Raw genomic sequence first — 25107 nt, 5'->3', positions numbered from 1 at the left:
AAATTCATGAGTTTGTGGGTAGTAAATAGATGGCCATTGCACAAAACAGAAGGAACTGGAAAGTTGCTGGAGAGGCCTTCATCCTGCAGTGGATTGAAAATGGCTGATGATGATGTCGCAAAATAAAATAAATTACTTAGGGGTGCTGTTATTAAAAAAAGATTGAAAACCACTGGATTAGCCCATTCCAAAACACATCATGCAGGTATTCACAGCCTTAGATGGCATAGTGGGACTTATACCTGGCTAAGGTAAACTGCCCAGTAGTGGAATAGGCCAGTTCCTCAACATAGTCAAATATGCATTTTTGTTTATAGTTAATCAAAAGATATGGATTGTAGAGCGAACTGCAAAAATCACCACTTGCATCACAATGTGATGGATTATGTTTTAATTCTTCATAATAAGATTATTTTTATCCCCAAATAATATTTCTGTTATACACATTTCAACTGATGAAAAATATTTTTATATATGCACAGTGCATATGGATGGCAGCATTTCCCAGTTCTTTGATTTGTTTTAATAATTGGCATTCCAATGATACACATGTCAAGCATTGGGGTTTCAAAAATTTAATTGTTATATGCAGCATGAGAAATTTTTAAACATTTTCATGTGGTAATGATTCTACTTTAGAATTTTATTTAGGGTACAGTTATGTTTGCTTGTGGAATTAATCCAATTTATTAACTTTTCACAAGTGAGTTTATTAACACTATGTGGGCACTGATGGGAACAAATATTTTGAAATCTGTGAAAAAAAAATTTTATATACATAAATGCTTTTAATATTAATTCATTCTTATGGTTTGGTTGCCCAATATTAGAGTGAAATTATTTCAAAAATCAATCAGAATGCTTTAAAAAAATGCAGAAGAATAAAAAAAAAAAAGATACAAACCTTTATTATTATCTCTCTCTCTCTCTCTCTCTCTCTCTCTCTCTCTCTCTCTCTCTCTCTCTCTCTCTCTCTCTCTCTCTCTCTCTCTCTCTCTCAGGTGCAGTCTCCTCTTAATCTATTTTTGTGCTGCTTATCCATTATAAATTCTCTATAATTTAGAAACATGGATAAGTGATGGCAGTAATTTACATTGAAATATTATTTTAAAAATGTACTTGCACACATACTTGTGAAAAGGTTAAAGCATACGATTTTCAAATGAAACCTATACCTTTAAAGTTCAGTTTTAGAGCAAAGATAAGTCTGAAAGGAGGAAATTTCTGACCATCATAATTATAAGCTTAATGAAGAATTTTGAATCTTTATGAACTTTTTTTCCCAGTTCCAAAGCCTTGTACATTAGCACCACTTCAACCACGGCCACAGGGTGTCAAGTATTCTTCTGCATGTACTAGTCCAGATAAAACTCTGAATGCTGCAACTCGGTGAGGATTATTTTTAAAGAAAAGTTTAATTCTGATTATGTTAATATTTATTTATGTACTTTATTCTGTTGCTTTTATTGAATAATATATTATCAATACATGACAGCTAGAATGATTAGAGGAATCACTACTTTAAAAAAATTCTTGACCATTCTTTGGCTTTGTTAACACAGCCAAAGAATGGTCAAGCAGATGTAAGCTTCAGCTATTTCACAGTTGTTTTCTGTTTCCCTACATAAACCTGATTCTTCCTTACATAAATTCAGTTAAAGGCAAATTGAATTCCATTATCCTTACGCAATTAGGATGAATTTTCCATAAAAATTGCAAATTTCTGTCCATCTGTTTTACCACTGTCTTTCCTCACTTTTAATTTATGTCCTCTCAGGTAACTAATCTCAGCAAGAGGAAGAATTCCATCGACGTTGAGCTTGCTCAAACCATTCAAGGCTTTATACACCTCAATCAGATCACCTCGCAGGTGCCTAGTCTTCAGACACTGCAATTTGCAGAACTTGGGCCTTTCTTGGTAACACCAACCCTTTTTTCCACTCACCAATCTCGTTGCCCTTCTCTGTACGTGTTCCAGCAGCACTACATCCTTCCTAAAACGAGGCCTCCAGACCTGTATACAGTACTCAAGGTGTGGCCTGACCATTGCCTTATACAAGAGGATAATCACCTCTTTATCCCTGCCAGAAAAATTCCTGTATCTCATAGACAAGATACCATAAGCTACTTTTGCAGACTGTCTTCACTGCTCTGACTTGTTTGACATTTCTAGATAATTAAGATTTTAATATGGCTTCTATATTTTTAAACGGTGATCTGAATTATATAGAACTATCTATGCCTCAGGGTTGACAGTGACATCAGAAATAAATTGCATTTAGGAGCAGGTGTGTATGTGCACATGCCTTTGACAGTCTTGTTTGAACCTTTTCAGCTTGTCACTTATGTTTTTCTATTGTTTTCGAGTAAATAAGCATATCATCTGAGTTGACAAGAATTTTGTTGTCATTCCCCTAACGCATGCACCAAAGTTGATATTTTTACCACATTGTTTAGAACCAAGTGTTTACTACCTTTGAGGCCTTTATGAGATCTGATAATAGCCAAAACTGATGTCAAGGTAGGAGAAGACATTTGTTCCCAGTTCAGCTGGTTTGTGCCTTCACTGTGGTCTTTATAGGTAGTGACTTTATTCACAGCTCTGTGGTCAAACATAAACCTGAGATCCCCATTGCGGATCCAAAGTGCCAACAATGTACTGTTCCAGTTAGACGAATGGATCAATAATTTTTGACATTTTGTGATATATCACAAAATTGTACTCAGTAAGGGCACAGGTCACTATGGTAGTAGAAATTAGTAGTGGACTATGTTTGCTTTGCCACATCAATTTGTTTTCCTCTTGGGCTGCCTCTAGACCTATAAATTTATTTTTGATTCAAATCTCTTTAGCTAATATTTCTTCACTTATTTCCATTTTCGCCCAATTTCGGCGAAGTCCGGACGCAGCCACATCCTCTGCTCGCACCTTCACGATGGTGAGACTGTTAGTAATCCTGGGTATAACCTCCATGCACAAGCACACTGTGGGTGACCATCCAGGTGTGAACCAACGTAAGCAGGGGTCGAGTTTTGTGATATATCACAAAATTGTACTCAGTGAGGGCACAGGTCACTATGGTAGTAGAAATTAGTAGTGGACTATGTTTGCTTTGCCACATCAATTTGTTTTCCTCTTGGGCTGCCTCTAGACCTATAAATTTATTTTTGATTCAAATCTCTTTAGCTAATATTTCTTCACTTATTTCCATTTTCGCCCAATTTCGGCGAAGTCCGGACGCAGCCACATCCTCTGCTCGCACCTTCACGATGGTGAGACTGTTAGTAATCCTGGGTATAACCTCCATGCACAAGCACACTGTGGGTGACCATCCAGGTGTGAACCAATGTAAGCAGGGGTCGAGATGTGGCGCCCACACCACATGTAGGAATGGTGCCCCTCTGTGTTACCAGGCAGTACTAGGTGGTAGATGACTCTCATCAACCAGTGCAATACCACCACTTTGCTTATTGGAGGCTTGAAGTGGTGGAGCCCATGTTTAGTCTTCAGAGCCAAGTTCCGGTCAACCCTTCCCCATCTCTTCCATCATGCAATATGATTGATAACTTTTGAGGTTATGATGAACATCATGGCAAGATCCAATCTTCCTTACATTTCAAGGGTACAGCTCTAAAACGGTGTTCACAGACCGGCCCTAGTTAGTTTCTATTGGTAACTCTTTAGGAGGCTTCCAGATCAGCTAGTGTATATAATCTTGCTACCTCTACTCTGCCAGATAGTGACTGGAGGGAGTCCGAGTAGTGTGTGTATGCGTGGGCATTGTCGAGGCCACGTTATGTCAAGGATCTGGGTATATTCTTACCATGTGTATGCCCTATCCAAAAATTTCATTACTTCATACAGCATGTCCCACCCACTTTTTCTTACTATTAAATACACCATGAATTGTGAAACTAATAGAGTAAGTTTATCTGCGAAAAGATCTAAACATCCCAAACACTTCCTAATTCATTTCACAAATATACGTGGTCTCAATTCTAATCTCAACGATTTCCATTTCCACTTGCAGTCTGCCAAACCCCATGTACTTTTTCTGACAAAATCTCAGTTATTGGTTGATTCAACTCATCTCAGTTGCCCAAATTATTCGTATGATTCCTTTTGCCTCAAAGGTGGCACTTGTGCATATGTCCGTTCTGATATTCCCTGTCAGAGACTTGGTAATTTGGAATCTCCTCTCTTTGATCTTCTGTGGCTTAAAATCTCTGTACCTCATTGTGTCAAATTCATCTGTTGTCTCTACCGTTCTCCCAACTCCACTAATCACTTGGAGCTCTTTGACTTCCTCTCTTTGCAACTTGACTTTGACTTTCTCCGGTCCAACTTTCCTAACAGTGAGGTAATTTTCCTCGGTGATTTTAATGTTCACAATTCCAGCTGGCTTCCATTTTCTAGCCACACCGACCCAGCTGGTCGAGATGCTGAGGCTTTTGCAATTACTAATGACCTTGCACAGATTGTTCATTTACTTACAAGAATACTAGACAATCCTAACCATACAGCCAACAAGCTTGATCTTCTTCTCACAAACAACCCTTTTAAGTACACGTTGAAGTGAGAGGTTCTTTATGCACCTCAGATCACAACTTGGTGATTGTATCTTCTCCAATGGAGCCTTTATCTCAGGGCTATTCCCAACCTTGTATTGTTTGGCATTATAAGAATGCAAAATTGGATGTCTTGTGTGATTTTTTTTTTTTTTTTTTTTACTTCTTTTCCTTGGTCGGATTACTGTTTCAAAACTTCTGATGTCACTGTTTGCTCAGATCATGTCAGTGAAATTATTCTTGCCGGAATGGAATCCTTTATCCCATACTCCACTTTAAAATCTCGTCCTTTATCTAAACCTTGGTTTTCCAATAAATGTGCTAAGGCTGTTCAAGAGAAGAATGTTGCATATCGTAATTAGCTTGTTTCTAATTCTTCAGTTTCATTTTCTGCCTACACCAAAGCTCGCAACAATTGTAAAGCAGTTATTAATCAGTCCAAACTAGAGTTTGAACAGGCTAAGAGAAGAAAATTTGCCTCTTGTCCTAATGGTAGCTGAGCATTCAGGTTTCTTTCCAAAGCGACTGGCCACAACTTTTGCCCATCTCTGCTCCCACCTCTGTCCAAACCAGATAGGCGCAATATGGCCAAAGTTGCTTTTGCGCCAAAAAACCCAACAACAACCAACCAACCAACCCAACAGATGGTTCTGTTGTCACTTCAGCCTAGGATAAAGCTGACCTGCTAGCATCCCATTTTTCTTCCAACTCATGTATTAATGATCTTAGTAAAACACCTCCCACTATTCCCAACACACTACGTTCAATGCCTCCTGTGGTCTTCCATCAAAAGGATGTCAGAAGGATTTTGACAAATCTTTATGCTAAGAAAGCTCCAGGTCCCAATGGTATTTCTCCACTTGTTCTCAAACCCTGTGCTCCTGAACTTACTCCTATCCTTTGCCCCCTTTTTTCACTTTCTTATTCCAAAGGTGTTTTTCCTTCTGCTTGGAAATTTGCTCATATCCAGCCAGTTCCTAAAGAGGGTGACAAATCCCTCCCATCCAATTATCGTCCTGTTGCAATTCCTTCTACTGTTTCTAAAGTAATGGGGAAATGAATTAACCACCAACTCTTAAACTACCTAGAAACCTTCCTTCTGATCAATGATTGCCAGTATGGATTCCATCAGTGTCGATCCACTGGTGATATTCTGGCTTATGTTACCCATTTATGGACTAATTCAATGGAAAGGTTCGGTGAAACAAAGCAGTTGCTGACATTTCAAAGGCTTTTGATCAAGTTTGGCATAAAGTTCTTCTAAACAAGCTTCCATCTTATGGTTTTCCAACTGTTTTTTGTAATAATTGGTTATCCAGTTTTCTCTCTGATCACTCACTGAGGGTGATGGTAGATGGCTCTCTGTCTTCTAACTTCTTCACTAATGTCGGTGTTCCCCAAGTTTCAGTTCTTTCCCCCACTCTTTTCCTCTTATATATAAATGACTTTCCATTGAGTGGAAATCCTATCCATAGTTTTGCCTATGATAGCACACTGCATTCCACTTTCCATTTTGAGAAAGCTTGTCCTGCTCAATCATCTTCCACTTTTCGAAAATCTGCTACCAATTTCTTAAATGCCAATTTCCGGGTAATTCTCCAGTGGAGCATTTGAGCAGTGAGTTCTAAAACTCAATCTTGTCTTATATCTTGCAAAAAGGATCATCTGCTCCTATGCTTATCTTTGGTGACACTCCGATTTCTAGGCAAAATGATATATCTCTTTTGGGGATTACTCTGACTTCTAATCTCTCTTGTCACAAGCACATTACAAATATTGCTTCCTCTGCATCTAAAAAAACTTGGTTTTCTCTTTCGCTCTCGGCATTACATTTCTTCCAAACAGCTGCTCACTCTGTACAAATTGCAAATTCGCCCTACCATGAAATATTGTTTCCACATCTGGCATGGTGCCCCCAAAACCTCTCTCAGGCTTCTTGATACCATTCAGAAGAGGGCAGTTAGGTTAATTAATGATTCATCTCTAAGAGTCTCTCCACTTGTTGTCTCATAGACATACTGTTTCTGCTGCATGCCTCTTCTACAGATATTTCTATGGACACTGTTCTTCTGAATTGGCTTCTATAATTCCCGCTCTCTCCTTCAAAACAGTCCAAACTCGTGCTGCAGCCAGCCAACATCCATTTAATGTCCAACTTGAAACTCACAGAACCAACTTTTCATCTTCCTCATTTATTCATTCAACTGTCATTTTCTGGAACAACCTTCCTTCCTTCATACTGTATTTCCTGAAAATTACAGTCTACAGAAATTCAAGTCCAATGTCAACAAATATCTTCTTTCGTATTCTCAACCTCCAACCCAAGCACGGTACTAAGTACTATAGGTTCTAATACCTGTCGTGTTTGGGGTTTACATAAAAAAAAAAAATTCCATGTGGATTAAATAACCAAAATTTGTACCATATTCGGTTATTTTCTTAATACTTCTGGATTATAAAATATTTCTTTTTTTTTAAATAAAATTTCCTAGATTTTAAAGAATTTTGAATTGAAAAGTGTGTATATGTGAAAAACAATATATACACTGAGTGATAACTGAATTATCACTCAGTGTATATATTCTTAATACTGTTTTGGGCTGGTGTTTGCTTAGGCATTGACTCCACTAGATGTCTGAAGACGACCTTAGTGATCTGCAGACATGTTGTCTGCAAGGCTTTCCCCAGTGTCAGAATAGATGACAGTTGCATGTCTATATGCCTCACGTCCCATTCCAAAACATCCCCACAGGTGTTCAGTTGGATTGAGGTCAGACGAATTTGGAGGCCACTCAAGATGGGTGGTGTCTTTACTGTGTTCCTTGAACCACTTTGTGCACAGTGCAGGCCTAATGACACTGCACATTGCCTTGGTCCATATGCACCAGCAGTTGTTCTTTCCAGCTAAACGCCCCATATTAAGCAAAAACTGCCGCCTGGCTGGATAGTGGGCAGTATGGGTTCTTGGAGTCATATTGCTTATTCCACACATGAAAGCGTCCACAGCATGTTAAACTAGGTATTTTGATTCATCTGATCAGCACACTCATTTCTAGTCCTCCAGTGTCTGACCAATGTCTTGTTGATACCACAGTATTTGCCATTGACAATGATCAGCAGTGAGAGAGAGAGAGAGAGAGAGAGAGAGCGAGAGCGTCTTGAGTTGTTTGCTGTATCTATATCTGGAACACCAGATGTGGAATCCCATACATCCTGGGTGTGCAGTGCATTATCATTTGGATACTGTTCTTGCATACCCCATATTGTATTGCAAATTAAACTGTTGCACATGTGACCATTTAGCCCATACAGTGTGCTGCCCCTTTAAAGTCTGTGTCTTTACCCTGTCCCATAACTGCTACTTAATCACTTTAACTTCTATGACCAGATACAGATTACCATTGCTGTAGTGTAGGAAGTTGTTCAGCTTTTTATACTAATTGCAATTTAACTTTAAAAGCCTTAATACAAGCATACATTTCAGTGATAAGTTTATTCTTTCCTTGCAGCTCTTTATTGAGAATAATTAAATTGCCGTTTAAGTCAACAAGAAGTGCTAAATCTGTTATTCATGTATCATTATGTCGCTCGGCAATGGTTTTATTTTTTTTTTGTCATGAAAATTTTGATTTTGTTTATTAAATCAAAAAACCGTTTTAATACAGCTCCTCGACTTAACCACCTCACCTCGTTATAATAAATCATTTCTCCGTACTCACTTTCAATTTCTTCAAGCAATGCAACAAATTCTCGATGATTCCAAGCTCGTCCATGGATAAAGTTTATTGTTTTAGTTACCGTTTCCATAACATAGTCTTTTGACACTGTTGCACATAAAAGACTATTGTACAAATTGGAGCAGAATGGTATTAAGAGTAAGTTGCTACAATGGATAAAATGATGGTTAAGTGGGAGAAGACAGAGGGTGGTAATCAATGGGTGCTGCTCTTCGTGGACTAATGTTATTAATGGAGTCTACAGGGTTTGGTGGTGGGTCCACTGTTGTTTTGTATATTTATCAATGATATTGATGAAGGTATATCAGGCTTAATGTCAAAGTTTGCAGATGATACAAAGGTTGGCAGGGTTGTTAATGACAGTAATGGCAGTGTGCTGCTGCAACAGGATCTAGATAATTTGGGCAGATGGGCTAAGAAGTGGCAACTGAAGTTTAACCTTGACAAATGCAAAGTACTGCATATGGGTAGAAGTAACCCCAGAGAAACGTACCAACTGTGTGGTACTACACTTAAGGTGGTAGAAAATGAAAAAGACCTGGGAGTAATTGTGCAGTCAGATATGAAGTTTTCTGAGCAATGCAGACAGGCTGCCTGGGCAGCTCATGGGGTTTTGTCAATGATATATAGGAATTTTGCTAGCAGAGAAAAGGAGGTGGTTGTCCCTCTGTATAAGGCAATGGTCAGGCCACACCTTGAGTACTGCGTACATGTCTGGAGGCCTCATTTTAGGAAGGATGTAGATTTACTTGAGCGTGTGCAGAGAAGGGCAACAAGATTGGTGAGGGGAATGAAGGGATCCTCTTACCAAGAGAGGCTTAAGTTCTGCAAATTGCAGTGGCTGGAGACTAGGCACCTACGTGGTGATCTGATTTGAGGTGTATAAGGCCTTGAATGGGTTGAGCACGCTGAATTCTGATGGGATCCTTCCATTTGTTCAGATTACGAACCTAAGGGGGCATAAATTCAAATTAAGAAAAGACAGATTTAGAATAGATGTGCGGAAATTTGCCTTTAGCCAGCGGGTGGTTAATTGCTGGAACAAACTTTCATCTGTTGTTGGGGAAGTTGATAGGTTGAATAAATTTAAGGAGGAACTGGACAGGCACTTGGAGGGAATGGTGTTGATTTTTTTTTTTTTTTCCCCCTCTTTCTTTTTGGCTGATGCTGCATAAGCTCATACACATGCTTTCTTGCATCACATGCCACTACTACTACTACATTATCCATCTGCAAACTTTTGGCACAAAGTGCTTCTTGATGAATAATGCAATGTATAGTGCAAAAATTATTCTGAAATTTTTCTTCTTTCGCTATATTTCTTAATTTTACCGCTACTCTGTTTTTTTTACCAACCATAGCAATTGCACCATCACTTGCAAATCCAACCATTTTATCCCAACTTAATTTATATTTATCTGTTAGTTTTTATTTCAGAAAAAAAAAATATCCTGTGCACCAGTTTTTCCTTTCATAGGAATTATTTCCAATAATTCCTCAATTACTTCAAATTCATCAGTAACACCTCGTACGAAAACGGCAAATTGTGCTATATTTGTGATGTCAGTACTCTCATCAACTGCTATTGAGAATGCTGAAAAATCTATACTTTTTTCTTTTAACTGACATTGTAAATCTAATTCCAATTTTGTTAATACGTTTTAACAAAATCGGAATGTATTAACAAAATCTAGCGATTTTGTTAATATTCCGCTACCGTGTTGGCTGACAAACTAATATTTTTAAATAATTGTTGTTTGTCAGGACAAAGACTTAATCAAACAACCTTTAAGGAATTCACCATCAGTAAATGGTTTTGATCGTTTTGCAATGATGTGCGTGAGAGCAAAACTTGCGTGAACTGTTGCTTCACTGGATTTATTTGCTTTAGTAGAAAAATTGTTGTTGTTGTAAGCCAGATTTCAGAAACTGTAACTTTTCTTCCCTCAATTTGCCTTCCAACATTTCAAATTTTCCTTTATGATTCGTTTCGTAATGGCGACGTAAATTGTATTCTTTTGGAACTGATATTCCCTTATTACAAATAAAACATACAATTTTATTGCGCACAACACCACAAAATACATAATTTCCCACTTATCTTGAAAAACACGTCCTTCTTCGTCCACTTTTCTTTTACCCTTTGTTAAAGACATGGCTTGCAGTTTAATCTTTTAATTAAAATCACTATTATAATTTTATTTACAACTTTAATTTAACGATGAATTTTCGTATGAAAGCAACACTCAAAAGTTATGCACAATTCTAAACGATAGATATTGATATAATGTAGAATCTACATTATATCAATGCCTGTCGTTTATCATTAGATATTGTAGATCTAATATTTACATTGTAGATTTAACAACAAGCACAAATAAACAGGTTTTATAAGCCATACGTTAGTTTGTCTCCATCTATATAGCAATATGAACTGCACAGCTGTGCATCCAGCTAACCAACTAGTGATTGACTCAAGGAAAATATATATCAGAAATACTAACTTAATAGAAAAAATTGGAAACACCAAAATACTGAAGCGCCACCAACTGTCAGCTGGCAAACTAAATTTACCGATTGTACCGACGTGGGAAGTTCTCCCATCTTACCCCATTATTCTTTTGTATAATGGAGTAAGGTAACGTGGCCTAGCATATAGTGACAAAGACAAAGCCCCAAACTATTCATTCTATCTCTTTTTCCTTCAATAGCAGTCGCGCACATAAGCTCAGTCCGTATCTCTATGTCTCTAAAACTATAAGCACCGTATTTACAACAAATACATAATTGAAATGTATTCGTGTGTCGTGTAAAATTGCTTCGGGGGGTAAATGCAGCCCGCGGGCTGCCAGTTTGAGACCACTGCTTTAGACTACATCCCTTGAGCAAAACTAAAACTATATAGAACATTATTATAGGAACAGAAGAATATCGAAATTCCTACTCATTTAATTTTAAAATACATCTTTGCCTAAGTTTTTTGCTGATAAGATATAATGCACTTACCAGATGAATAATAGCTCTACATATGTAGCCTATTTTGTCTTTTCTGAAATTTTTATTGCTTTAATTTAAATTTGAGTTTAGGGCTCTCTCAGTGTATGTTGTTTTTCTTTGCAGGAGGCAGTTATTTCAGTCTAGTCGTGCCCTTCCTGTAAAAAGTATAGAGTCTGAATCTTTAAAAGCACATAAACTATACCACACATCTCCTGCTGCAGCATACTGCTGTAAGAGTGCCAAAAGTTCAGAATTAAAATTATGTTATGTGAAAACTTGTCCAGGGTTACAGCTTCCTAAATTAATTGACCCTAAAGTAAAAAGCACTATCTCAGATGCTCATACTGAAAAACTACCAGTTGCAGCTACTCCACTGTCCTCCACTTCTGATGTAAATACATCTCAACAGATAAGAAAGAAAAAAGGTAACCATATTGTTTTTTGTAATATGTAAGGCTGCAAAAAATTTGATTTTAATTATAAGGTAAGATCATAAAGTTCTGGCACTTGATTTCTTGAAAATATATGAACATAAAATAAGGAAAACTTTATTTTGTAACCTGTAATTTATTTATTTTTTTTTAATATTGTGTGTTGTATTGTTTGCACATTTGTAAAAGTTTATTTTTACCTATGGTTGAGAGTAAGTAATTTCATATCTTTTTTTTTTTTTTTTTTAAAAAAAGAATGTTGCTTTTTTGAACAAATATTTTATGAAATTTTACTTTGTTGGATTATACAGTGGGAAGGCCCTATCAAGAAGTAGAATATTTGAATGGTAGAAACACTTCAGCAGTGGACACAATATCATTAAAGACGATGGAAGGCATGGGAGATTTTGCATATCAACAAATGATAAACTTGTTTCCTCTCTTATAAGTATTATTCAAGTTGTCAAATAGCAATTGAAGACAGCCTCTCAAGTGAGATTGTCATATTGTAGGTGCGAAACTATCATATCTGATGTTTTGAAATATGGAAATAGTATGCAGTTACCTTGTTTCTGAAATTTTACCAGCAGATCAGGTGGCAACCATAGTTGAACTTTCAAAAGACTAGTTGAAGTTTGTGATCATTTAACATGTGATCCAGAATTTCCGAGAACGTTGGTGATAAGAGATGAAACTTGATGTTATCGTCATAATCAGACACAAAACCTCAATTCTCTGAATGGAAATCTCCAAAGACAAATTCTGATTGACAGGTCTAAAGGTTAAAATTGTTAGAATTATTTTTTTACTGTAAAGATGTAATTCTGAATTTATAGTAGGCATCTTCCTAGATATCATTAAATGCTTAAGAGTATTCTGAAGGAAGAGCCCTGATTTGTGGACAAGGAAGAATTTGAAGTTACTTCATGACAGTGTTCTAGCTCATTGTATCAAACAATCTGTAATTGCCTTGCAGTATTCTCCTTACTCACCTAATCTTGTACCATGTGACTTTTATAATTTTTTAAAGAATTTATTAAAGGGACAATTTTCTAGGGAAGTGGCAGTTACCACAGATATAATCAAGGAACTTAGTGAGATTTCAAAGAAGCTTTTTTTTTTTTTTTTTTTTTTTTTTTTGTATTATATAACCATTGGGGAAAAAAAAGTATAAATAGCTAAGGTCATTATTTTGTAAAAATATTGTGTTGCTGAGTATCTGTTAATATTATATTTGTTTAAAGAAAAATGTAGTTCTGGAACTTTTTGATCCTACCTTATTTGGTTTTTTAGTTATATTAAGTTGGTATTTCTAGAAGCATTATGAAACATTAAATTAATTGATATGAATGCTTAAGTAATATTGAGGAGTATTAAATTCTTAACTCATTTCGGCATGAGAGAGAGAGAGAGAGAGAGATTGTCATACAGCAGCCCACTGTGTAACATGATCGATCTCTCTCTCAAGCAGATTTTGAGTAATCTATTACTTTATCACTTAACATATGTTTATATAGATATGGAAAGATGTTACTTTAGCTAAAATTCCACATGATTATTTTGGTTCATTTTCTGATTTTCTCTGTGCTCTAAATTATACTCCCCACTCCCATCTGCACAGCGTAGAGCTATGCTTGGACACTCAGCCATGAACAATATAAGCGTGGGTTGAAGTGACATCCACTCCTCACAGAGGAACAGTTGAAAAGGGTGATTCTCATCACCTTTTGCATTACTACTCCCGCCACCACCACCACTTTGCTTAATGAAAACTTGAAGTGTCCAGAACCATGTTTGGCTTTCAGAGCAAGCTCAGACATAGAGGACATAACATCTTTTACATTTTGAAAGTACAGCTCTAAAACAGTGTTTGCAGGCTTGCTGCTGGATAGTCCACTAGACTGAACCTGTTGATGACACTTTTGAATTTGAGTCTTGCTGCCTCTACTCTGTCAGCTGTGACTGAAAGAGCCCGAGTATTAGTATTAACCATATGGTGCAAGGAAGTGCAGGGCTTTTTACTATTAGTAGAGGCATGCTTATGCAGCATCAGCCAAAAAAAAACTCCCGTTTCACCCCTCCATTCATTCCAAATAGCTGTCCAGCTCAGCCTTAAATTTATTTAGGTTTATTTTGCTGTACCAGCCAAAAAATAATAATAATAAATAAATTAAAAAAATAATAAGTAGTAAAAATAAAAAAAACCACCTACAGTAATACTTCACTTAATGAAGTAGATGTGTTCCAGAACTTTAGTTTGTTATAAGAAACTTCACTATTAGAGGTAGAAATACCATAGCAGGAATATGGATATGTTTCTATACTAAAAAAAAAAAAAAAAAAAAAAAAAGAGGTACATGTTGTTAAAAATAAATTTATTTGAAATGAAAATCACATATCATGTTAAGAAATGTAATATAAAAGAAAACTTTGCAAAAGTAAAGTAAAACAGTAAACTCAACCTGTTATGAAAAATAACACTGAACTACATTATTGCGCTCACTTGAAGGCATTCTTCAAAAATGCATCTATTGTTGACTTTCCTGTTTTTTCTTACAGTTGCATAGCATCTCGCTATAAAAGTTTAAAGCATTTAAACGGATCTCTTCACTATGCAACTTTATCCAAAATCAGGATCATTTTCTGATAAGGCATGTATGTGTCATTTTATTTAAACAATTAGATAAGATCTCTGTTGTTAACATCATCTCTGGGGGAGAACCTCTGTCATTTTCTGAACTGTTTTCTTGTACTCCGTTAACTCTTGTTCGTTTCTTACTGTCTTACCATAGCTATTCAATAAATCCTGAACATCAGCTACATTGACTTCTTCAAACTCTATTACCTGTGCCATTTGAACAATTTCTGTGATAATTGCCAGAATTTCACATTCTACTCCATCGTATTCTACAACATTGGGTCACACTTTTCTGATAGATCAGACACTGATATGTCACTTCATCCATGGCTTCTTTGATATTATTGCTGATTGCTTTCACAATGTGTAATTTTTCCAGAAGTCTTTGATTGACTGTTGTTGACCATTAGCCTCAGGGAATTGACTAAAAGTGTATCTCAGATAGTAGGTCTTAAAGGCTGCTATAACGCTTTGGTCCATTGGGTGTAGCAGCAAAGTTTGTGTTTGGCAGGAAAGACATCACTTTGACAAGAATACATATTTGAAGTGAGCCAAGGTTTGAAGGTTGGCGTGGAGGATTTTCCAGTATCCTCCAGACCATCCTTAGGTTCGAAATTATTTCGTTCACAATAACGAAAGACAGGATAAAACTAGTTGACAAACCAAGAGTATTGCTTCCTCTTGTCGCCTCTCTAACATGTTGCTGTAGAAAACAGTCATCCAAGAAATCCCCAAAAGTCTTGCTAGTGTGCGAGTGATGAACCCACAAATTCCAGTTAACATCTGGAAAGTTAAAATCCCCCATTATAAGACATTCTGAATTACTGGCCTATTTCTCTATTTCTTTGTGTAGCTTTGGTATACTCATCACAGTCATTATGCATATAGCAAACTCTGTTCTCAGTTTTGTTTACCCTGTATTTATATCACACCAAACTGACTCATCATTGCACTGGTCACCCATATTGACCAGATGCACTGCCTTAGATTTAACATGCTTAACTAAGAGCATAACCCTTACCCCTCCTATCCTGTCTGTCCTTCCTGCATACATTGTACTCGCCATATTCAAATTGCTTATGTCACCAGAGTGACACCATGACTTCTCTATCCATACAATGTCTGCATTTGATGACTTAATCAGTACTTAGAATTCATCAAATTTATTTTCAATGCTCCTAGCATTAGTATACATGCAAGTATATATATGTACATGTTCTTACTCTTAGTTACTCTAACCCAACCCATGTATTTACTTGTTCTATGATGGCCCACAGCAGGGCCTAAAATCCCCAACACCTTGTTTTCCAGGTTGTTGCATGTTCCAGATAGAAGTGGTACAAGAATCACTTTCACCTTTGCCTGTGGCTCTAATTAATCGATTAGTCTATGTATCCCCTTCCCCAAGCTAGCAGTTTTCTGATCCACTTATCACTGCCTTGATACCATCAGCAAATATTTTTGCACCCCTTCTATTTAAGTATATACCATTCCTGTTAGAAGTCTCTCTTGTTAATAAGCACAGATCACGCTGAGAAAAATTCTACACCATGAACCTTGCACATGTACTACCTCCTATTGTGTCTGGGCAGAATTGCAGACAATTTCAAATTTAGTAGTAACTTGTGCCTTTTGCACAACATTGTCCTGTACTTGTTAAGTTCTCACATCTCCTACCCTTAATATCATCACAATAATATCACCTTTTATGCCCTTGAAAGATGATATTTGCTCTACATCATGTACTTTTGCCCCTGGTCCTATTCCATCCATCCATCCTTCTTGCACGACATATACCTGTTTCCCTGACAAGAGTCACCAACAATAACTAACCCCTGTGGGACCAGTGCATTCTGCTTTGGAGATTCTCTGCATTGCCTAATGCATAAGTGTGAGCTCTGATTGATGTTGGGTTGGGCAGCTGAGAGTTCGGTGGGCCCTCCCACTCCATTTTAATTCCTTCGAGGCCATCTACCCTGCTCTTCAGATTCTCATAAATGTTCATAAGAATGCTGAGTTGGCACCTAATTTCTTCACACTCTCTGCACCAAACACATACAAGGATCCAGAATGGTGTTCAATAATTATGCACAAGTTGCACATTTTGTTAAGCCTTAATTTGTAGGAAAATTTCCCCTTCGGGTTTTCTCCCGAGCTATAGCATTCCAGCCACTTTGTGCACATTGCTATCACTAGTAAGTATATTCCCACTTTTATTTAACACACACACACAGTGGATTCCGGTTATTTGGGCCACCGGTTAATCTGGGCAGCGGTTTAGAACCTAATCAAGAAAATAGCCAGAGTTTTCTTTGGTTAATTGGGACAACATGCCGTTTAATCGGGACAGGAGACCACAGCATCCAAGATTACCCTACGATTGGCTTTGACCATACCATGTGGTTCAGTCAGATTTCTGGAGGTCACAACCATAAAACAATAAAAACAATTAGCAGTTTCCAGTTTATTGGGCTTTTCTGTTAGTGCAATCTATTATAAATGGATAGTAAACTCGATCTTATTGAATTTGAGATAATATTGACACCTGGAATTCTGTGGGTTTTTACCTTATTATGGTGAAATATGTTTCCCCTTTCATGAAATCTTCAATCATATAAAAAACAAATAAATTTTTAGAATCTTTCCTTTCCTATTTTTTAAGCTTCATAACTTGTTACTCCATTCTCACTTGCATGTATCGTGTTAGTTGCAATTTGTGCATGCCATGTTCTTTGTTATCGGTTGATTATCTTTTTTATTGTTTTAAATTTTACCCCCCCCCCCCAAATGTGAACTGAAATATCAACTAGTTAGTATGTACTAATGCATGTAAGCGTAAATTTATTTTGCTAACCTGTGGGAAATATTCTTCCAATTTTCATGTATCATTTAATTTTTTAATTGGTAAGGTAATAAAGTGTAAAGTTGTGGTTAATATATCTTTACTTTTATAGCCTATGGATAATATTCCTCCAGTTTTAGCTTATTAGAATTGCTGTTTAATACAATTAAAATTCAATTCACAAATGTGATCACAATGACCGGCACTTACTACTTATTGTATAGTGAACATACTTTACTATGGTGAATCCATCATGACGTGATTTGCTTGTACAGAGAATCAATCGTAAAGCTGTGGTCCACTGTATTTTTAACTATTTACATGAAACTTTGCATAAATGGGGCAGCCGCTTAATCGGGCCAAAATACACAATTCTGTTGTGTCCCAAATAACCAGAATCCACTGTATATATAAAAAGCTATTGAGCTTAAAAGTGGGTAAGTATTTTATGCACTTTTAAGCTTGGTAGTTTTTACAGCCCTGGGCACTCTGGGATTTTATCAGTATCACAAATCCTACAATGTCCACATATGTTATCACAATATTTTCCCTCCCTTCCCCAGAAAGAGCTTTCTAGATGAGGATTAATTCAAAATATTTTTCAGCTCATCAGTGACATCTGCTTTAATGTCTGTGATTTTGATTAAACAGAGGTCTACTTTTTCCCTCGTCGTGAATAAAATACTTATCTTCAAACTTCGTCTGCCCAGTGCTGCTGTGTGGCCTTGAAACCAATCAACTTATGATTATTATCATGTGGATTGGCTACCCATCAGTCTGTACTTGTGCCTTACTACCTTCTTTTCTGTCTGGCTTGCTAAATATCATACTATCCATTTTAAGTTGAATGCTAGTGTACTTTCGAGACGAATGTCTGGAAAGTACCAAGAGTTCAGCTGTACTTTTCTTTGTATATATCATCCGAATTAATTAAAACCAACTAACCCTTCCTTGAAATTAAAACTCTTTTCCTTACTCTTGACTGCCAGAATCTCATTTATCATTGTTCATCTATGTCAACTGGAAGTGCATCCAGTTGACATAGATGGACAGTGCAACATTAAGTCAGTTTGGTGTGACATAAGCACTGGGAAACCAAAAATGAGAATTGGAGTGATTTGTAGACCTAATGACTCTAATGAGTGCAACGAACCATTTTACAGAGAAATAGAATTGGCCAGTAAATCAGATTGTGTTATAATGGGGGATTTTAACTTGCCAGATATTGACTGGAACTTGTGGGTTGGTCACTTGCACACTAGCAAGACTTTTGTGAATTTATTGGATGATTGTTTTCTGCAGCAGCTGTTCAAGAGGTAACCAAGAGAGGATAATACTCTAGATCTGGTTATCAACAGTGATTATTCAATCATTAAGAATTTCCAGGTAAAGGAACCACTAGGTGGCAGCGATCACATGTACTGATGTGGGATTTACTTAAAGATATAATTACCATCAGGAGTATAGGGAAGGGATTTTTCTTCCATGAAGGTGACTACAGTGGTCCCAGACCGTTTTTAAATTCTGTACAGTGGGACCAACTGATGATGTTACCAACAGCAAATTCTAAGTGAGAAGTATTCAAGGAATTAATTGTGGAAGCTACTAAGCTTTTCATACCAATTAAGAAATATTTTTCAAAGTTTAGGAATAAATGGATGTCACATGAACTAATGAGACTCGTGGCAAAGAAGAAAAATGCATGGGATGCATATAAATTATCAGGCGACACAGAAGCCTATGGCAGATATAAGCTAGTCTGTAATCAAGTCACAAAGGAGATTAGGCAAGCGAAGGCAGATTATGAGAAATCTTTGGCAAAGGATGCTAAGAAAACCAAGGACTTCTTTACTTATATAAACTCTAAAAGGAAGGGGATGAATCAGATTGGTCCACTTGCATCTACATTCACACATGAGGAGTTATTAAGGATTGAAAATGCCGGAAGGTTATCAAATTGTAGCAGGGTGCTTAATGATTTTGTAATAACTGAGAGAAAAGTGGAGGAGAAATTATTGAAGTTAAACATAAGAAAGGCACCTGGGATTGATGGGATCTATCCAGTTATATTAAAGGTGGTGGCAAATTACTATGGTAAAATTACTATGGTATCTCCTTTCAAGAGCATGGATTCAACTTTGTGATAAAAAGCCATCAATATCCCATAAAAGAAAGTATTATTGAACTTCAAACAAAACTCGAACATCACCCTGACAAATGGCGCATTTTACATCAGACTAACACTATTATTAACTCAAAACCCCCTTCCAATCTAATATATCTAAACAACAACTCAATGATATTCATAAACTAAATAAAATCCCCGACATTATTATCCAAAAAGCAGAACAAAGGAGATACCATAGTAATTTTAGATAAAGCCACTTATATAGAAAAAATGGAACAAATTCTAGCAGACCAAGACACCTATATAATTAATAATTCCTATAATATATCCAAATTAAAAAACAAGCTTGACATTATCCTTAGAAAACTCCAGTCTAATAAAGAAATCACCCTATATACCTTACAGCAGATTGGCATATGAAGCAATGTTCTCCCCCATATGTTTGGAATTACCAAACTGCGTAAATCGGGCCACCCCCTTAAGACCAATTATTTCTTTTAGTAAAGCCGCCTTTGCAAACCTATCCTCATTTCTAGTAAAAATCATATCTCCACTCACCAGGTTTTTAAAATTTAAAATCAGTAATACCAACCAAGCCTTTGAGAAAATTAAAACCACCATAATCGCTGACGATGATATTCTAGCATCATTTGATGTCGTATCACTATACACCAATGTACATATACCTTTCACCTTACAAGCCCTTTGTGGATATTTAACTTCTGACAATAGTTTCATTAATCGCACCTCCCTTTCTATAAACAATATTTTAGAACTCACCTCTCTACTATTAGACGCCAGGCATTTCAGATTTCACAATCAGATCTTCCAACAAATATTCAGGTTACCCATGGGCTTGGGCATCTCTGCTCCCCTTTCCGAAATTTACTTAGCCACAGTTGAAAATAAAATCCTACAACCTTACCCTTCCGAGATAAAGTTATACATGCGATACGCCGATGATGTACTTTTAATAGGAAACAAAATTCAATTCAATTCACGACAGACTTACTTGAAACAGAAACCAATAAATAAATTAATACACAAAGAAATACACACTTGAAATAGAAACCAATAAACAAATTAATTTTTCTCAATCTTACCATATATAAAACAGGTGCTAAACTAGGAACTAAGATCTATAGAAAACATACACACACACACAGGGAAATTCCTACATTTTACATCGCACCACCCTTTCAACATAAAAAAATCCGTTCTCTATAACCAAATCTACAACGCCATTAAATTCAGCACCTCACAAGACTACCTATCCAATGAGTTACAATATCTCACAAAAAAAATTCATAGCCAGAAATTATCCTCCAAAATTAATCCAACATACTATTTCCATCGCAAAAAATAATATCAATAACCCCATACAACTCATCATAAATAGTAAAACTCGTCCTTCCTTATCATAGTAATCTTGCAGGACAATTTCGGTATTGAATATTTGCAGGTACAGACATCACTCTTATTTTTTCAACTTATAACAAACTCGGATCACTTTTCAATAAATATAAAGAAACACATAAATATCCAACAAGCGAAATGAATATTATTTATTTAATAAAATGTCAACACAATTGTAACACCTGTTACATTGGTAATACCACAACCAAATTCAGTTCAACCCAATCATCCAATACCAGAGCATACTATCACTACAATAGCTTCAGAACTGGACAATCTAGCACTGAACTTGCTTTACATGCCCACTCCAACAACCATATACTCCCTTAGTTGACTCAGCTATTACCATATCAAAATTAAAAAACAGTTACAAAATTTTACAATTCGAAGCCCTCATTATAGAATGGTTTCGTCACCACTCCGATCTTAATATTATAAATGCGAAACTCCCCTTCAATCTTTCTCCGGTTTGGAATCTTACCAATCTGAGATTCCTGCAAGTAACAAAGTGCATCACGGGATTACAAAATTCTTCTTAAATACAGTATGCGTTCCCTTTTCATTTAACTTGCCAACTGAAGACGTTTTTTAACGAAAGTCCTTCGTTACAACTTTTGGCTTATCCACTATTTAGAATCCCAATTTAATGACAACCAAGGATGGAGATAGTGCACTTCTACTTCCTTGCGCATATTTTAATCCCGTTTCCATCATAATTACTATTTACCCACCCCTTAATTTAAGAACCAATCACCTTAAAGCTAGTCACCTATTGCCATTCAAACCATAACAATTGCAGATCGATCAAGGTGAGTACTGAAAAATTAACCCCTTGCTATTTTTTGAATTTAGTATCCCTTGTAATTATTGAAGCACTTTGGCATTGCTGGCATGTCCATTGTTCTCCCCAGGACCTATTGAATGGGTCCACTGCCTAGGGAATTTAACTGACCGCCCGGCAGTACTGTATGGTACTTCTCACTGATCTCGATCAATATTAATTTGAACATACTATGCAATCGAGGTCAATGTGACAGGTGCATATAGTGTTAAATTATGTAATTAATTTTTGCTGTGGATCGCTTAAGTGACACTTATAACAGAAAATTTTATAATGTGAAGTACAGGCAGTTCCCGCTTTACGAGTTTTTTCCCCCCTTTTCCAAGTATCAAATATCAACAAAATCGAAAATATGAAAATTAATTGCAAAAAAATTTATGTTAAACATTCATAAATCCCACATTTCAAACCACTCATGTAGCTGTACAATATAGTGCGCCCCGCTTTATGATATTAATCCGTTCCAGAGATCCATTCTATCGTATTGTGAAAATATTGTAATGTGAACCCAATAACACATTGTTCTTTAGTTATTAGTTCCAATACCTTGGAAGTTGAAATTTTTGCTGTATAAATGAGCTATTTATCTCTAAAAGGTCATTTTATAATGAAAATTGTATTAGTTACCAATTCAAATCATTAAATGCAACACACAAATCGTTATCATATGTTCTGTTATAAGAACCAATTTTGAATGGCTTTGTGATATTTTTCTAAAGCACATTTCTGGAGATCAAGACCATAAAACAATTTGCACTTTCCGGTTTATTGTGCTTTTCTGTTAGTGCAAGCGTAGTAAACTTATGTTATTGCATTTGTGAAAATACCGATAGCTGGAATTGTGTGGGTTTTTACGTTATTAGGGTAAAATGTGTTTCCCCTTCACTGCAATCTGCAATCATATAAAAAACAAATAAATTTTCAGAATCTTCTTCTCTTCGTTCTTTTTTTTTTTTTTTTTAGCTTTGTAAACTTGTCACTCCCCGCCGCGAATTGTGTTAGTTGCAATCTCACTAGCACGTACCTTGTTAGTTAGTTACATTTTGTGCATGCCGTTAAAAAATGCTTATGCATGCTTTCGTGAAATTTATAAAGAAAAGAGAAGAGATTATCTTGGAAACAAATGCTTCTTGAAGCATTTCTGAAGACGAAAGACTCCTTGTGAAACAAACCAATAACGAGTACCGATCCAACAATGAGTGATCAACGAGTGCATTTGTCGATGATGAAGAATAAACATTCTTTAACAGTCATAAATTATTTCTTTAAATTATAATTTACTTGATTTTACAGGCTGTTTTCATTTCTTTGGATAAATCAATCATTGTTTAAACATAAACTAATTAGCTAACTAATTTCATTGTTGAGAATGTAACCCCTAATTTCTAAGCTAATTGATTTCTGAGAATGTAATCCCTGTTTTTAATATTGTCTATGGGCATAAATTTCTGCTTTGAGTGCGTGCTAGGAACAAATTAACTCAAAGTCGAGACCTACCTGTATTACACTTCCCCATCCAGCTACTTCATAATGCCAACCGACTAGTAAATTTTTCTGGAGAGAACACTGATGTCATATCCTTTCACTTAATTAATGAGTGATCAATCATTAATTAAATCCATAATTCGTTTCACCCTTGAATCCTGATAGCCTCCCATTCATGAGAGTGAAAGTGTGATGTTGACCCATGCCATTGAACTGACCTTGTCTTTTGCTTCCGTGCTCTCCCCATTAACGATATAATTTTCTAAAGATGAAAACAAATCCCAATTAAACATTTAAATTTTGTTGCATACTGTTCTCCGATTTTTTTGCTATTTATGAAAATACTTGTTTATTTTTAATAAAAGCCTCCTTTTCTTATGAACAGACTTGTGATTAAATCACTCCTGAATGACAAGAAAACACAGTTACTGTACATTCTAATTATTCGTGCAATTATGCATTGTAATATAAGACTGGAGAGGTATTCTGGGTTTTTTTTTTTTTTTTTTTTTTTCAGAAATGTGTTAGTAGTGCTTTGTCTCAAACAAAATTATTGGAAAATAAATTATTGCCTTTCAAATTGCATTTGAAAGGAATTCAAAATACTTTGCTGAATAATAAAACTTGATATTCCTCAAATTATTTGTTATACCAAAAATATTTTGATTACAAAATGTAGTTACAGTGGATTCCGGTTATTTGGGCCACCGGTTAATCGGGGCAGCCGTTTATTTGGGGCAAATCTTAAAGAACAGAACCCAGTCGAGAATTTTAGCCAGGGTTTACTTCGCTTAATTGGGACAACATGCCGTTTAATCGGGGCAGGAGACTGCAGCACTGGAGATTTCCCTATGATTGTCTCCAACCGTACACGTGGTTCGGTCAGATTTCTGGAGGTCATAACCATAAAACAATTAGCAGTCACTTGTTTATTTGGCTTTTCTGTTTGTGAAATCTATCATAAACGGATAGTAAAGTCGATCTTATTGAATTTGTGATAATACCGACAGCTGGAATTCTCTGGATTATTATGGTGAAATGTGTTGACACTTCCATGGAATCTTCAATCATATAAAAAATTAATTTTCAGAATCTTCTCTTCACTTCTATTTTTAAAGCTTCGTAACTCGTTACTCCGTTCTCACTTACGCATATTGTGTTACTTGCAATTTGTGTGTGCCTTGTTCTTTGTTATTGATCACTTATCTTTTTACTGTTTTAAATTTTAACCCCCACCCACAAATGTTAGTGAACAGAAATGTCAACTAGTTCGTATGTACATATTACAGTACGTATTAATTATTCCGATTTTCACATATCATTTAATTTTTTAATTGGTAAGGTAATAAAAAGTAAATTTGTGCTTAATATATCTTTTCTTTTATACCCTGTGGATAAATTTTCTCCTATTTTTGCTAATTAGAATTGCCGTTTAAGAGAATTAAAATTCAATTCACAAACGTGATCACAATGACAGCGCTCACTACACATCGTATAGTGAACGGTACTTTACTATGGTGAGTCCGTCTTAACGTGATTTGATTGTACGGTGAATCAAATGTAAAACGGGGATCCATTGTATTTTTTAACTATTTACGTGAGATTTCGGATAATTAGGGCAGCCGCTTAATTAGGCCAAAATGCACTAGTCTCAATGTGTACCAAATAACTGGAATCGACTGTATTTTGTAATCAAAATTTTCTGCAACTTTCATCAAAACATTTTTCAATCCATTCAGAAATGTAGTAGATATGCTATACTGCTCATATCAATCCGTATTTCTCTAAATTTGAAATTGCTTGACAGCTTTGTATGAAAGATCTGCATTTTCAAATTGGTCAGACCATTTGGGTGCTGTGGTACTAGATTGTGTATATATACACATGACCTCCACATAGAACATTTTATTAAACAGTAAAATTGAGTAAACATGAAATAGTTGAAAACAGAGAAATCAAGAATGTTATCATTGATTGGTATGGATGCCAATTAAAACAATACTCAAACTGTAATAAAACATCA

The 25107-nt window shown here is 36.0% G+C and overlaps 1 protein-coding gene across 1 annotated transcript in view; it reads left to right on the top strand.

Moving 5' to 3' along the window:
* LOC150084929 (uncharacterized) overlaps positions 1-25107 on the top strand; it is a 79285-nt gene that overhangs the window by 10342 nt on the left and 43836 nt on the right. The window contains exons 2-3 of the mRNA XM_090376394.1: positions 1287-1389; positions 11427-11728. Coding sequence (XP_090232520.1) covers positions 1287-1389; positions 11427-11728 — 405 coding nt within the window. The remainder of the gene's footprint in view (positions 1-1286; positions 1390-11426; positions 11729-25107) is intronic.

The sequence above is a fragment of the Mastigoproctus giganteus genome, chromosome 6 (genome assembly GCF_048544385.1).
Source record: "Mastigoproctus giganteus isolate SK-2022 chromosome 6, ASM4854438v1, whole genome shotgun sequence".
Lineage (NCBI taxonomy): Eukaryota > Metazoa > Arthropoda > Arachnida > Uropygi > Thelyphonidae > Mastigoproctus > Mastigoproctus giganteus.
Note: the sequence above shows the minus strand (reverse complement) of the source record. Positions and strands in the feature narration are given on the sequence as shown.